The sequence below is a fragment of the Gallus gallus genome, chromosome 4, assembly GCF_016699485.2.
Source record: "Gallus gallus isolate bGalGal1 chromosome 4, bGalGal1.mat.broiler.GRCg7b, whole genome shotgun sequence".
In the NCBI taxonomy this organism is placed as follows: Eukaryota; Metazoa; Chordata; class Aves; order Galliformes; family Phasianidae; genus Gallus; species Gallus gallus.
The window spans coordinates 8,710,476-8,727,050 of NC_052535.1; the positions used below are offsets into that span (position 1 = coordinate 8,710,476).

Sequence of the window (16,575 nt, forward strand, 5' to 3'; positions counted from 1 at the left end):
ACAGTTAGCTTTTTAGGTGTTTTTTTTTTTTTCCTATGAATCTTGCTTACTCCATTCAAATTTCAGACGTGATGTCTGGGACAAAGAATTCCAGGAAGAATATAAAGGCTGCAGGGGATGCCCAGAGATTTTACAGAGGCAGCATTGCAATCCATCATTTGGGTTGCTGAGTGAATTACAATTACCCCACTGGTATAACACTTCTGGTGGAAAAATACTGCCAAAAAAAATTTCAAGGGGAAACTTCACCCTTCTTTGTCTTCTCTCATGGAAAACAGATTCTAAAGGTTAGAAAAAAAGGCTCTAGTTAATTCCAAACTATTGTGGCAGTATGAAATGAAAACAGATCCTGGCACCTTACCAACTGTTATGCTCCACGGAGGCAGTAAACTGTCATAAAGACAGCTGTGTTGTCTCCCTAGCATAGGAAAATCAATGGATTTTTTATTGAATGTACATCAAGACTTCCTGGTTTTCCTTGAGTCAGAAAATTTTATGGTATAATAGAGAACACTGAGCAATGGCACTTAAACAAATCTTATCTATCAAAGTAGCTAAAATTAAGGGAGAAACCATGCATATTTAAAAGCAGCAGTAGATCCTCACTTCAGTTTTGTACAAAACAGATCTCAGCCAGATTACATAACCTAATAATGAAACACTGTTAGCAATGAAAACAAATGTTTTGCAGTAAATTTACATCCAAGTATTATACCTGGCTACAGTGAGATACTCCTAAGAACTGAACCTCTTCCTCCTCATCATCATTAATGAATGATGAACAGGCCTGAACTGATTCAATAAATCTAATCTTACGCATCAGTACAGTTTAAAAATAATGTCTTGATGCTTTTGTTCCAAAGAAAAAAGTCCATCTGTATCCTGAAGGTAGTTCAGCCTAAGTCTTCAAACAGAAAACTAACGAGATTTCAAAGTTTCAGCAGTCTGTGCCATGAAAGATTTAAGACTTCAAAGTATGGCAAAGTTTTCCCATGTGTCCTTGCTTTTTACTCTGGCTGTGAATAAACAAATTCCTGAAGTAGCAGGAGGAGGTAGAACATTTGACTCTGTCTTTGATCCTCACAGGCACATCCCCACCTTTATCTAGCCTTTGCCTTCATCACTGAGTCACAGGATAGAAGCACAAGGTAATTTAGGTTGGAAGACATCTCAGGAGGTCATCTGTTCCCACAGCCTACCCACTGCAGAGCCAACTTTAATTTTGGATCAGGTTGTTCAGGGCCTTGAATGCCCTCCCTACGCAACCAAGGACATTTGACAATACACAGCAACACTACCAATACAACTTTGTTAGCTTTGCTGGGAGAGCGATACAATGGATCAAATTAAATTTTCTTTTTTCTTTTTTTTCTTTCTTTTTTTTTTTTTTTTTTAAGTATTTTGACATGAAGAATAAATGCATCTCATTAGTTTAGTCCTATTCCTGTTTAAAAAAATATTTCAAATTGCTTTTCACAGGCTTTTGGTGGCATTATGTTACTATGAACTAACAGAACTCATAACTATCTTATCCCATAACACAAGTTACTCTCAGTAGAAGCTTTAGTAGGCATGCATTGTTTTTACATACAAGAAACTGTTAGAGCATAACATCTATAAGGATATTTTCAGTGTTTGACAAAAAAACAGTGTCATAGAAAACTCAAAAATTTTAATGAACAGAGATTAGACCCACACAAGTAACTTTCCTTTTAGCTGTACATGCTAAAACCAGTGGAGGACCAGAATGGACTATATTGAGAACACTATCGATCAGCATTACATCACGCTCCAGGAGCACATTTCTATGTGAGATTAAGTATGATTTTCAATTATTGGTGTATCAAGAAAAAGAATATATTGCTTACCTATTCATTTCTTCAAGGCAGTCTGTTGCAAAGTAGAAACTCTTTATTTTGGGGTGACATGCTTTGAAGGCACTAGAGAACAAACAAAGAACAAAAAATATCTTTCCTTTCAAGGAGCTTGACTACAGACACATAAGACTGATAAAACCATAATTATTCAGCATGTTACAACCTTAATAGGCCTTTTGAATGCTCAGTCTGAGTCTTTTGCTGAATACAGCATACAGACGGATTCATACTGATCTGTTCACATCTACATTTCAGAATTTACATCTACAAGTTTTAGAAACACCTGAATTACTTAGAAATGTAAATCCACTCAAACTCAATAACTGCTGATGTTATAAATTAAAAACTTTTTAGATGAATCTGAAAAACTTATTGAGTAAATTTAGGTACTTATTAGTTATGATCCAAAGGTCAACTACTCTAAAGGACTATGAGTTTGATCCCAACATATTTTCTCAGATATGGCTGTAGTTTTTGTTCTACTCAAAGAAACACTTAGGACAGACAATTTCTGCATTAATAAAATATTATAATAATTAAAAGAAGTATTGCTATCAAGGAAGCCACAGACTCAGATCATTAAATACTATTGTTTTGATTAGTTGGCAAATGAATAGAATAACAACTATCATACGTAGAATTTAGGTTAAAATACTGACATTTATATGGTAATCACAAGATGTAAGAATTAGATTAGAAATCATTATACATGACATTATGAAAAACCTTACTATACATTTTTTCTACTATTAATAGCTTAAATATAAATGAGTGTTTTATTAATGACTATGATTAATTTCATTTTTCAGAGATTGAAAGCTGAAGAAACTTGACTTGAGCACACCTATTTTCTTATGTATACTGGTAACACAGATGCATACAGTAACAGGCTTTCCTAACAAAGGTTTTGCAAAAGAATGAGGTAGCAGAGTTGTATTTCTTTGTAGTTACCTTTTTCATGAGTTTACATGTATATTAGAAGGATGAGTTTACCTTTCCACAGATGGTCATCATAAAACATCTTGAATCCACAAAAAGATGTAAGAAATATTCAAGCATTGTTTTGACACATTAATTGACAATTTCAGTGAAGATCCTAATCTCTACTTCTGCTGATTTAAAGCATGTCACAAATCACAAGAGCCTTATTATAAAAACGATATTCTAATTAAATGAAAAGATCAAAATTTGTATTAAAGATCAATACTAATTAATATCAGCTGACAAAAAATAAGCAAGCAAAAAGGCAGCATATTCTGGCATTTACTGTAAATACCAACAGCAGAAACTTCAAATAACAGGCAGCTTGTATGTTGCAAATGAAAAGGGAGAATACATGGGAAGGAAACTTTTCTGATGTCCACTAGATGGCACACAATTGTTAATTATATATACTGAATTTTATGATTTTAATACAAGAGATTTTGATCGAAGCATATGTTATTTATGGGTATGTTCTTTTCCCTGATGTCAGTACTCTTTGCAGTTAGTTGGAAACACTGTGCAACATCTTGACCTTCTAGTCTTCCATTTGCCCAGCCATCTTCCAACCTTGAGATTTAAACATTGACTTGACTTGGAGAGGATTATGTGATGGATCTTTAGATTCTAATTCTCATGATTAAGCCTGTTAGAATATCACATGATGGAGTTTCTGCTTGTAAACAGGATTACTTTTCTAGACAGGAAATTTACATACATAAAACCATTAAAACGCCAGTAGTAGAGTCTCAAAGTCAACCTGTTAATAGTTAGAGGATTTCAGGTAAACAATTTACCTGAATTTTACCTGAAAATTTTTTCAGGTAAAAAATTTTACCTGAAATTTACCTTACGTTTGTCTCTGCTATGCTCATGTAATGTGATACAGTCAGTAATCACAAATTTGAATCCTGTATTTTCACAGGAGCCCTTCCTCAGTTAAGGTACAGAATGGACTTGTTATGCAAAAGTTCTCATGTTCTGTTAAGTCACAGCAGGCAGATTTCATAACTGGTTACTACATAAAGGTTCGTTAGTATCTTTTATATATATATTCCTAAGTTCACTGAAATGGTGAGCAATATCAGCCACAATACTCTACTATTATATATTACATACCCTGAAGTAAACGGGGTTTTTATTTTTATGAACCAGGGATCCCAGGTCTGTGGAAACTTACAAGTGTTTCACAGTTCTCTTTCTGGGCTGCAAAGGACAAGAATACATCCATCTCCCAGAACTGTCACAAAGACTCTTATTTGAGAAGCTTTAATTAGACACACTAGCATTAAAAACTGCAGATAAGTTTCCAAGTAAATGATTCTATACATGTGTATAAAACGAATAATGTAGAAGAATGATATCTGTATTTTTACCTTTGGTTTCTTTTGGAGCACCCCACAGTGAATGCTGTTTGCTTTGCCATCTACCAAAACTGTCAGGCCTGTTTCAGAAGAGCTGCTCCCCAGCCAGGCATGGGAGCTCCCTGCAGGGTCCTGCTCATTCAAAAGTACAGAACCTTGCAGTGTCCTTGATGGATTTCATAAGGCCCTTGTCAACCCATTTACCCAGACTGTGTAGATCCACCCAAATGACAGCCCTGGCCTGGAGTGCATCAACTCGTCTCCCCTCTTTGCTGTCATCTAATGTGGGGCCAGAGGTGTAATGTAAACAGTCATTTCAGTTTTTAGGAATACTGCTCTGAGAACAACATCCTACATCTTTAGATGAAGTTCCCTGCTATTTCAGGCACTGTAGCACATAATAGATTTTGCAAAGTTATCAGAAAACAAAAATAAAAATGACTGAATTTGTATCAGCTTTTAAGATAATCTAATGTCCCCATATATTATATCAATGAAATCTTATATAGAATTCTGGCTGCATTGTTTCAACTTGAATCGACAACCTGAATGGTCACTTTTAAAATTCTTGGAATTTCAGTCAATACATTAGTGATTATATCCTTATTTCCATTAATCTTGTGGAACAGCATCATCACAGGACATTATAATTATCAGTATCTTTGAAAATAATATGATATTCATGTTATGACACATAAAAACTTAAGCAACTAAAATTTCTAATACAATATGATCATTCTACATCATGAAGATGCAGGCTTTGCCCAAAAGCAATGGAAAGTTTATCAGCGTGAAAACAAGAAAGCACCTCTAGCAGGGGCAAGGTCATTCTACATCCAAATATAGCCTGGGGAGCTAAACTAGTCTGAGATAATGCCATGATTCATATAATAATCAGAGTCCCTTCATTAAATGCATTAGTGAGGCAAATCATCAAACCATACCAGATAATGCATTCAATGACTATATATTTTAGTCAAAGCTTTCTTAACACTACTGCATTCAATGTACACTGTAGTCATCAGTAACAGTCACATTGTAACACAGCATTTCCCATCTGATAGAACACTGGATAAGACAATCTAAAATCTAAAAACAAAGGACATTATGATAGAAAGACTTCAAATTCTTTTGTTCAAAAGGGTAACTCTTCTGCTTTGAACATTTCACAATGATGGCTCTGAAAATAAGACAGATTTGAGGAGAAATCCAAGCTGAGTGCCATAAAGATTTTTTGAGAGAACCGAAAGAAACCTAACATGAATTCTGCTGGGCTTCTTTTATGTACTAAGAAACCAAGTGCTCTTTCAGAAAGTTTTAATTTATGTAAAAGTGCAAGAACCTACCCAAAGAAAAGAATTAGGTTTCTTTCCCATCCTTTTTAATTGTCTTGACAATTGCTTTACTAATTTTTGAACCGTTAAAATGAACTCAATCATACAGAAGAACACAGTCAGACTTATATTTCCATATTTCAAGCTTGCAGTGAAACAGGTTATATTACAACACCTACTAAGAAACATTATTACATGACAAATGTATTTGTCATAAAAGGAGGCAAGAACATCCTAGCTGATGTGTTTCATTATAGTCCAGCAGAGACAAGAATGAGCTTTTCTAGATTACGGTTATTTAGAATGGGTCACCATCACCTCATTTGCAAAAGGAATACAGAAGAATCAGATCACAGAACTTTGTCCCCAGGCTCACCAGAACCATTAGCTTCTCAGCAGAATCAGGCAATATCAATCATGCTCAGTCCTGTCCTCAGCAAGGCAACATCAAAGAGGATCAATAAGTGCTTTATCAGTGCACTTATAGAGGCCATGAATTAGAGCTGTAACACAAGCAGGGCCTGCCATTCACATATACTCGATATACTGAAATGTAAGTGAATATGACACAAGATGTACTTTCTTTTCAATCTTTGGAAAAGCAGGTAAAAGAGTAGCAAGTGTAACATGTAGTTTTTATGATAGGGCAAATATATAAATGATAGCCCAAGAAGAAATCAAAGGAAAATTCTGCTCAGTGAACAATGGGAATACTATTAACATCTTCATTATACTTTTACCCCTGGACCTACATCTTTTTGAAAGTATTCAAAGCCTGAAGGTACTCAGCTTTCAGTAGTGTTCAAAGTTTTAGTTAATCAGACTTTTTTGTGCATATACCCTACAGAAATTGCTCTGTAAGAAATGCTAAGATTAAAGCTCTGGAAGCTTTTTCTAGCTCTGCACAATGACTCTGTTAAATCTTTGTTAATTCACTGAAATTTGCTAAGTGTTTTAACAAAAGGATATTTTTTCCTGTATATTTGTTCAATATTATTATTAATATCTACTTGTTCCACAGAGGAATTTATAGTGCTCAGCTCATGTTAAATTTCTTCAGTGATAGTCTCAGTTGAAAGAAGTATCATAAGCATAAATTGCACTGTCATCTTCTCAGACAGTAATAACACCTTCAGACAAGAACAAGCAATTGAAGAGATTTGATTTGCTAATCAGAAGCCTATACTGTAATTCACAACTTCTGTACTTTCTTGTGTGCATGTTCATAGTTGTAGGATGTATTCCTCAGACCAAAACCATGTTTAGTCATCAGAAAAGCATGACAGAAATTCAAGATGCTTAGTGATAACTAGAATAGCTTTAGTAGGAGTATCTTAAAGCTATTCTCTGTAGCTCCTGAGGGTAGCATGTTTTAAAAATCTATATGCTGCCTGCAAATATTCAGGAGATACTGGTGACCTGCTGGTCTCAAAGCATTAGAATTATTAAATTTACTGTTTGACAGCTATGAATTCTAATCCCAACACTGCCTGCAAACAGTGCCTGTTATTAATTATGTGGCAAAGCTTAACACATGCTTTTTACTGGGAACATAATGCAGTAGCAGAAATATGCACATAAGCAGCAGAAAAACTGAAGCACAGTATTTATTTTGTATTTGGAACCTAAATATTTTAGCAGTTGAGAATAACTCAATATTGGATATAAAAATTTCCTCCATAAAGGAGAAAATTGAGATTATATCCACCAGCTCTTGCTATGCTATTTCTTAAGGTATTTCCTATGGTAATTCTTGCACGTTTGACTGTTATTCTGAAGACTATACTGAACCTAAGAAAGTTTTATCTGTTGGCAAATGTATTCACTCTGTTTTTCCCCTGTATTTATTTAACTAAAGTTGGAGCTTGGCTATCTGGAAAACTGACGAAAACGTTATCCATTTTTTTTCTGTAAGATGGCTCATAGAATTTACATTAAGTTGCATCTTTTAAAATGAGCAGAAACACTAAAGCTTAGGTAGGCTTATGATGCATTGCTTACAGATTACAAGGATTTCTTTGAGTTTTCGCTACTATATAAAGTATACTTCCAAGAGCAATCCTTGAATTTAAAAGCACAATTAACACGTTACTTACTGTTTTTTTCTGCATTCAATTGCTCTGTCTATCCTGAACTCAGGCAAGCTAATGAATCCTTCTGCTTTTTCATCCTATCAAGAAAGAAGTGATAGTGAGGAAGAACACACAGTTGAAGAGAAACAAGCAGTTGTCATTTATGTCCTATACTAAGAACAACCACCCAATCAACTGAAATACTGAACATATTTTCCCTAAGATGTTTTTATTAAACATTTAGTTTACTTGATTTTTATGAAATTTTTATGAAGTAAATTGACTGCTCCCTAAAGGAACTGCAGTCACCCTAAATTCCCTTTGTTGATGATTACACAAAATCTTTCAGTGCCAAATAAAACACTTAATATAGCATTCAGGACATTAACAGCCACAGAAAAAAAATCTCAGTTTTTTCTTCATATAGTCTACACATTGAAACTGTTTTGTGTTAGAGCCATGATTGTACAAATGATCTGTCCTTCTGGTAATAACTGAGGAGGTTCCTACAGTGAGCTCTCTGGTGTTTAAATGGAGAAGTAATAACTAGAAAGTACTTCTTGTCACTTTTTACTTCTCCTGAAATAATTTGCCTGAAAAAGCAAGGCATACGGTAACATCAGTCAGATTGTTGAAAAACACAAGCTGAATGTAAGCACTGTATTAGTTCAAACAGATACTAACTTGGAAGAATATTAACTACTGATATATTTGTTACTTTAAGAGAACCATGAACCTCTGCTTTTTCTTAAGCTTGTCCTCCCGCTTTGAAGAGTTCAAAGATAATTCCAGTTGAAGTATTTCCAGTTCAAGTGAACCAGACATGGCAACTAAAGTGGCTATTCTCTAATATTTATAGACTTTATTCAGAAGAATGATAAAAATTAAGGTTAATACAGGCTTTCTTCAAACACAGAGTATACCTACATTCTGGTTTGTGTACCAGTACAAGGAAGAATCCTTCAAAATAAACCAGTACTTTTTCCATTTCTGTGTGAAGTAACCTTTGGCATCCTTTTTCTTCCACAGCCAGCCTTCACAATCTCCGTGCCCCAAGTCTTTGCAGGAAATTCGTCTTCTGCTCCCACTCGTCAGAGAGCTCCCTGAGAACACAACAGTAGTGTGAGACATCTCTCTGAACGCTATTCTTCTCAGTATGACCACATTACTAATTTTAAATGATGAATCAATTCAGAAGTCTTCAAGCCAAATCCTGTACAATTTCAGAGAGGAGACTGAATTAACTGGTTCCAAATTCCACAGTGCTCTACAATTTTGGTTTCTGCATGAATACAAAACAAAAAGAGCCGTTTCATGTAATGGCTTAATTAATCTCTAGAGGATCTGTTCCTCTTAGGACTGCATTTTTAACTGATTAAGATGGTCATCATCATTTCTAAGCAAAAAACATATCTCATTTAGTCTTGAATCTGAAACTTATAAACAAACAAAATCTGCATGTGGTTGTAAACACTACTTCCTCTGCATCTTCTGTTACTACTATTTGCACTAGGAGGCCTATCAAATTCTGAGAGATTTTAAACTCATTTTTCCTAGATAATATAGTCTATAAGAAAGAATAATCCATATTCATAAAAATGCACATCTACATTTCTCTTGTGCTGAATTTAATGGCACCATACTATTTTAACCCCATTGGATTGAGTTTGAATTCACAGTATCAAGAAAGGTGTTGGGTTTTCTTTGTTAGCTATTTTGCTGTTGTTTTTCTTCTTTTTGTTGTTCTATTTCAACATATTCTAATTAAAAGGCTTAAAATTTTAGTGTCTTTTGCAAATGTTAACAAGAACAGTTTTCATAGTTATGGTATCATTTTTCCTTAAAAAGATCTTGTAGGAAATTTCATTAAACTCTTTGACATTTTTTTCTGTGAAAAACCAAGTTTGTATTGCTACAATAAATAAATATATATAAGCTACAAATGTGAGACAATTAAGAAGTTTAGATAGCATCAAGAGATCATCCTTTGCTCTTCAACATTCCCCAGTCAAGCTCTTAATATTTAGCTCTTATTAGAATAATGTATTGTGCTATGCCCAGTTTGAAGTATTAAAATTGTCTGGTAAAAATAAAGGAAAATTTTTTTTAGGAGACTAAAACATGACAATAAAGACTGCACTGGCCGTATACATTGAAATGAATTTATTATGCTGTAACTAATTTTCTTCAATTTATTGCTTTAACAGCCTCAAACAGGCTACGAATGGAAAAAGAATCAGCAAAAGAATATGGCAAAATATACAGAGACTATCTTTCTGCTACCTAAGTAAAAAATTTTACAACTGAGTCTAGCAATATTATATCTATGCTACCTTAAAACATTTATTTATTTACTTTGGTATTTACTATCAAATTTAGAAATACTGGAATTAAGATGAACTTTGGCATTTGATCGAGAGTGTCTATTATCAGTGAAGAACTCTCATTTTCTGCTTTCAGAATGTTAATTTGAAGAAGTTACCTTTTGACCATTTTCTGGATTTTACCCTGAGAGAAGCGTAATGGAATGACTGTAAGAAAGAAGAAAAAAGGGAGTATAAAAAAACCAGTGCAGATAAAAGCACTAACATGGAACAGCTTTCACTACCATCTCCATGGTTATCTTAGGATCAGTTATCATAGGATCTTATTTTTATTTCTTTTTATTACTATTATAAACATCATAAAGAAAACAGTGGTAAGACTACCAACTAAAATCTCGTATTTTCTTTTATTATTTAAACTTCTTGCAATCAAAGCACTAGGATTCTTTGGTCAAATGGATATGCAGTAACTTAAAAACTGAGGATTTAAACTTGCGCATTACCACACTCAGAAAGGAAATGCTTGTAACAAAGTTCCTATAAGCAACTCTGAAACAACATATTAAGAGTAAATATCATAATATTCAAATTAAAATAACTGAGGATTATAACTAACAGTAATAAATTATTAAGAAATTAATATTTAGAATGGAAGATTTCAATTTAAGCACTGTAAGAAACCAACACCTGAAAGCAGGACCCCAGCTACCTGCAAGATACAGGCAAAGTTCAGTTTAAAATAAGAAAAAAGGGAGAAGGAGTTGTTCTGCACACATCCATGCCTACTTGTAACCTCCCTGTAACAACAGCCAGCTTACACTACTGAATGCCACAGACACTTCCTAGTGTCTTACAGAGATCAATAATTCTGTATTTTTGAGAGAGTTGGCTTGGAGAACACCAGCTTGCATGTGTGACAGGTGACAAGTTCTGTAAGTGTACATGCATAGTATGACTGTAAGACACCTGCAGATCTATTTTTATTATTATTATTTTGAGAACTACAGAAGACAGAAAGATTAATGTTTGTTCCTGTACTATAGGAAACATAGTTAAAAACAATCAGGAAATAGAAGAACAGAACTAAGTCCATGAGAAAGTATTAAAGATTTATATAGTACATTAAAGTATTAATGTACTATAAGCCCCAGCATCAGAACCAGTCAGCCATATTGTCCCAACTGGGCTTCTATGGTGACTGTGACTGAAACAACCTGTTCATCCTTCCTCTCTCTGCAGAGAACAGCATTAGCATAGAACAGGTTTCTGCTTCTACAAGAAAAATCACCAAAAATTTCCACAGTTTAGGTTAAGAAAAAATACTTCAGTGAAGTAGAGCTCTATAAATCTAATCACATCTGAAAATTCTAATTTAATTACAGAACTTCAAGAAAATGAACAGCTGGAGGATATCTGCTTTAGGATACACACCAGAAAGTGGTATGTATCATTCAGTATAACAGTTTTAAAAATAAAGAAAGTTCAAATATAACAAAACAACAAGAACTGAAAGTATTTGCTCTTCCAAAAATGCAAGTTACTTAATCTCACAATGTGCTGTTTGTGCATACGTACAATGTATTAAAGGCAAGAAAACTAGAGAAAGTGAAAGACTTGCAATTCCTTGCAAACAGAAGTTTAACTAGCACTGCTAACTTGCAGAATTCAAGCTTCATATTCTGAGAGATAAAGAAACTAACTTATAATAAACTTTGTGGTAAACAGTGTAAGAAAGCAGGCAGAACATGCAACTTAACATGAGTCAATGTTGCTATGGGAAAAAGGCCGACGACCAGAGAACATACTGTGGTTGTACGCATTTAACCTCCTGATTCAAAGCCACAACGTGAAGCAGAATGTTAAAGAAGATGCATGTCCCTACCCCCACCTCAGTCAACAAGAAGCACACCATGGAAACAAAGGTGATAAAATTGAATCTCTGCTACGTGAAGTTAAATCAGTGAGACCTCAGTACATTCACAGTGAAGCAGTAAGAATGCTGTTTAGGTTTCACAGAATCACCAAATGAAAAGTTTGGTTTCATTTTAAAAATGCCCTGGAGAACAGGATATTCAGTCACCTGTCAGGATGAAAGGAACTAAGTCATTAATGCAAGCCTGGTAGCACATACTTCTGCAATTTTGAGGAAAACTTTCACAGGTTCAGAACAAAGCAATTGCTGTGAACCCAAGGAACTGCAGTGGGTTTAAGTGCTTTTCAAGGGAGGCAGCGCACAAGGTAGGTATTGGCAGGTAGAGGAAAACGGCAGAATATTTAGTTATCTGCCTTCCGCTACAACCAGATATTTAACATCACTGTGTGAATCCTTGGGAGGCAGAATGACATCTGTTAGCTTACAGCAGCTTACAGCTTATCCACTTGCAAAAGAAGTCTTGTCAGAATGAAGAAAAGGTATTCTATAACTGAAGGTTCCATCGTTTGTCCTTTTAATGAAATACTAGACAAAATATGAAATGACTAAAGAGTCTAGATATTTTCTGTTAAAGACCTTCAGAATCGGCACTATAAAACACTGAAGATCTAAATAATAAATAACCTTGTCAGAGCACGTGTACTATTTAACTATCTTATGAGTTTTTAAAATGTTCTTTTCCTTTAGGACAACACTGGAAGATGTCCCTTTCCAAACTAGAGTTTACTACAGTTCTCCTCCCAAAACTAAAACACGCCTTAGTATATCTAATAAGGTTTCTATCAAACTTTACCAAAAGTACTGCATACACTTCAGTCAACTATGGTTGCAGTAGATACTACTCTGAATTTAGAAATTATTCTTAGGTTTTTGTTTTATTTTGTAAATCATTACCTTCCTCATGGATGTACTTCCTTGACGGTCAATGGCAGAACTAGCATATCTGGGAGAGAGAGGAAGAAAGATGTCAAATAACAACAGGAAATAATATTCTGAACAATAACACACAAATGCATTTCTAAATGCATTCCTGTAGATAAATTTACATTTTCAAAGTTATTTAAAATGCAGCACCTAAAATATGAGGTGCATTATTTTTCAATGACTTTTGTTAATGTTATTCAAAAACAAAGTCACTCTCAGTATTCTGACTCAAAAAGACAAATCATCTCAGAACGTCTGTGCCCATAACTAGGTGAACATACTCAAATTTCATAATCCAAAACTCAAAAGCAAACAACACAGTTCCTCTCTCTTTCAATGATTCTTAGGAGATATAAATCAGTTTCTTTGTTGTAGGGCTAACTGTTATTTGTACATTTTGTACAGCAGCAAAATTTGCCACAGGTATAATGGACCCCTGGTGTTTATACTAAACTAGGAACGAACAAGTATTTTCAAACAAATAGCAACAAAAAGAAATGCAAATAAATTAGACACTATGCTGAAGGATTCATTCACATTTTAAAATGTAATAGGATATGGATATTTACTTGAACATTTGAATGTGACATTTAGGAAACAGTTGTATGTGTTCTATATATTGCAAATTTGGTTCCTTCCCATATCATTACAGGAAAAATGTGGTTTTTACTAGGTTTGATAAATAAGTATCTTCCTTTGAGATATTCTGGGTATTCTATATAACTTTAGCAATATCTAAGTAGATCTATAAACACTGAGACGTTAATAAATACATAACTATTGGGCTAAATTTGACATGACTGTCAGATGCTTGCCAGGTATGGAAAGTCTGATCTTTTCTTTTATGCATTTCTTTCCCCTGCTACCTCCTCTTTGATGCTTCAGAAGCACTTAAAAACAGGAAATTCATAAAGACCACAGCAATTTAACAGTTAGCTCAAGAAAGATTCTTTAGATCATCAGAAAAGCAGTAATATTTTTGCAGCACTAATATCCTAACAGTATCATCTTGGCTGGCAAACATGGAATGCAACAGTTACATTTGTTGTTGTAGGGAAGTCCAATAACCAATTTTCAGGAGCCCAGAAGCAATCTTGATGAAAATAATAAAAACTGATCCTTAGCAAGAAAAAAACAAACAAGTAAACGTTCCCAAACTAAGCATGATGTAGGCTCCACTGGCTGCTACAGTTTAGTCATCATACTTTTAAGCATCAGTATCCCTATATTAGAGATCTCTGTATATGGCTTAATGCTCGGAAAGGCTATTGCTGTGTGCAGTTTCAATTTTACATCCCTGGAGAAGGTCTGGGCAAAGTGTTACTTTTCTGAGCATGAATAATGATGAGCATCTTGACACTGTGGTAGTTGTCAGGTTAGAAAGGGAAATACCCGAGACTGCAGTGAGAAGATGGGATGCATAACATTAACATTAACATTACAAGTTAATTATTAAGAGTTTGAGGTGCCTGTAGATTACAAGGATTGAGAGAAACAACTGAAAAACAGAGATGTTAAACTTACAACATTTGGTAAAGGAATGGACAGAAGCCCAAACTGCTGCAAGGCAGATTTTGTCATTAATGCTCCATTTCTGTCTACCCATGAGAATGCACTCCCATCCTGCTGGGCATTCCCAGATTCCTGCTTTCTGGTCTGTTACTTTAATCATGGCTTTGACCCATCTGGAAAGTGTCAGTTTCAATGCTTCCATTCTTTCTCTCAGCCAATATACAATATGAACAATACATCTGCTTTTTTATCTGAAAAGTCCTTAGTCAAGTTTTATTTGCTTCCCAGGCAAACAACGTAATGCATCTCCTTGCAGTAATCATAGACTCTACTTACCAGCAACAATTTTGTAGTTATAGAAATTATCTGCAATCAGGTTTCTGAAAGCTCTTCAAAAGTTAACACTTAATGAAAGGTCAGGAATATGTATTCTAAGATACAAGGAGCGTAAATTTTATTTGGGAATAGTTTTGCAGTCTGCAGGGTTCTTTTAAAAGGTTTTATATGTATTAAAACTCTTCACAAAATTAAATTATTCCTCAAATATTCAGATCCTTAGATGACAGAAGAAGAAATGCTGACCTTTTCTTCTCTTCAGACAAGTAAATTCTCTACATGGAACTGGCAGAACCAATTAATTTAGACATAAAGGAACCCTAGCATGTCATCTATTTTTGTTCACTTTATCTGTACCACATTAGGTTGAGCTATTCCTCACCTTTCTTTTAAGGAAAACAGTTCTTACTGAAGTGAAAGAGAGAAGAATGAAGAGGGAGATAAAGCCAAATGGAGTGATATGGTTATGACAGCCAGGTCCAATATTTCTCAAATCAGTTAAGAGAACGGATCTTATGAATGCTTGTTTTCATGTCCGTGTTTAATACTGGTTTTGATACAAACCAGAAACTAGAAAAAGGAAAACCAATCTCTTATAATTAACTTATGCTAACATAACAAAAGAACAAATTAAATACCAGGGCTGCTCTGAAATTAATGCCTCTCATTTTATTATATTGGCCCACAACATTACAGGCTGATTTTGGTGGCACGGCAGTAGAGTCTGAACCTTCCCACCAATATCCCATTACATTTTGTTGCCCTGTGACAGATGGCAGCAGAGGGGCAGTCTGACAGAATGGATCTGACATAGGTATGTCTGCAAAGCAAAGGGGTGGAACGGAATTCCTCCACGCAGAAAGAATTACACCCACTGATGTTTACTGACACTTGCTGAATGCTTCTGGAGACCAAACAGTGGATGTGAGCACAGTGAGGAGTTTGGTGGTGCTTCAGTAGTAGTGACAGAGACAGTGGTCACTGGTGCAGCATGAAGGTTCTTGTTTGTTACTGGCAAAAATGGGCAGCCACTGATGATGGCTATATTGAAAAATAGGGTTTTGTAGCTGAGAATTTGCTCTGTCAGTAGTATCAGACTTCTATGCATAAAAAGGTTTCCTCCCTCCTATCCACACATTGTAAGCACACTGAAACAAGTATACAAAGTTAAGAATTATGAAATAAAGGTAAAAAGGAACAAGCACAGGTCAAGGCTAAATCTATCTCTAGTCTCAGTATTACATGCATACTGACTCAGTATTCAATATTCAGTATGCTGAACACAGAACTAAAGTAGGAAGGTTAAGAACAAGCTAAGAAAAAAATGGGAATGTCTGTGACACAGGTGGTAGCAAAACAGAATTTAAAAGACTCAAGTAAGCATGGTGGCTTCCAACTCACATCTTAAAAGATATGCAAATGAAAGTGCAATCAATTGCTAAGGTTTCTAATGAGGATTTCAAATGAAGAACAGTACTATATGATTAGAAAATAGTGATAATGAATTAGAATGGTAAAATCAGAAGTATGAGGGATAGCAGAAGTGCTATATTCCAGTTTCACGTATTTGATAAAAGCTGCAAGAATCTGAGTGTACCATTATACCTGAGGTACTTTTATTGAATGCTGAGAATTGTCACCTATTCAGCACTGAATGTGAAAATACAACAGAATAGAGGTATAATTCTGCATTTTTGCTGCCAGAGCAGTTACAGCCTTTTAAGAGCATCACTGGAATTATGAGTAGCCTGCATTTTCTATTCATACAAAAAATCCTTTTTAGTGAACACAAGTCACATGATTTTTCATTTATTAAGCACCATTAAACAAGTATAGCTATGAGCACCACCTCCACATTCCTCTTTTCCAGGAACATGTTTTCGTTTTTTACCATATAAGGATAGAAGCAACGCATCTT

General features: G+C 34.7%; 1 protein-coding gene across 3 annotated transcripts in view; it reads right to left on the reverse strand.

The window, feature by feature from the left end:
* LOC101749809 (connector enhancer of kinase suppressor of ras 2-like) overlaps positions 1–16,575 on the reverse strand; it is a 176,869-nt gene that overhangs the window by 20,243 nt on the left and 140,051 nt on the right. For all 3 annotated transcript variants that reach the window (XM_040699584.2, XM_040699583.2, XM_046940483.1), the window contains 5 exons: positions 12,780–12,828; positions 10,111–10,159; positions 8,556–8,731; positions 7,653–7,726; positions 1,869–1,940 (listed from right to left, as the gene is read on the reverse strand). In XM_040699584.2, coding sequence (XP_040555518.1) covers positions 1,869–1,940; positions 7,653–7,726; positions 8,556–8,731; positions 10,111–10,159; positions 12,780–12,828 — 420 coding nt within the window. The remainder of the gene's footprint in view (positions 1–1,868; positions 1,941–7,652; positions 7,727–8,555; positions 8,732–10,110; positions 10,160–12,779; positions 12,829–16,575) is intronic.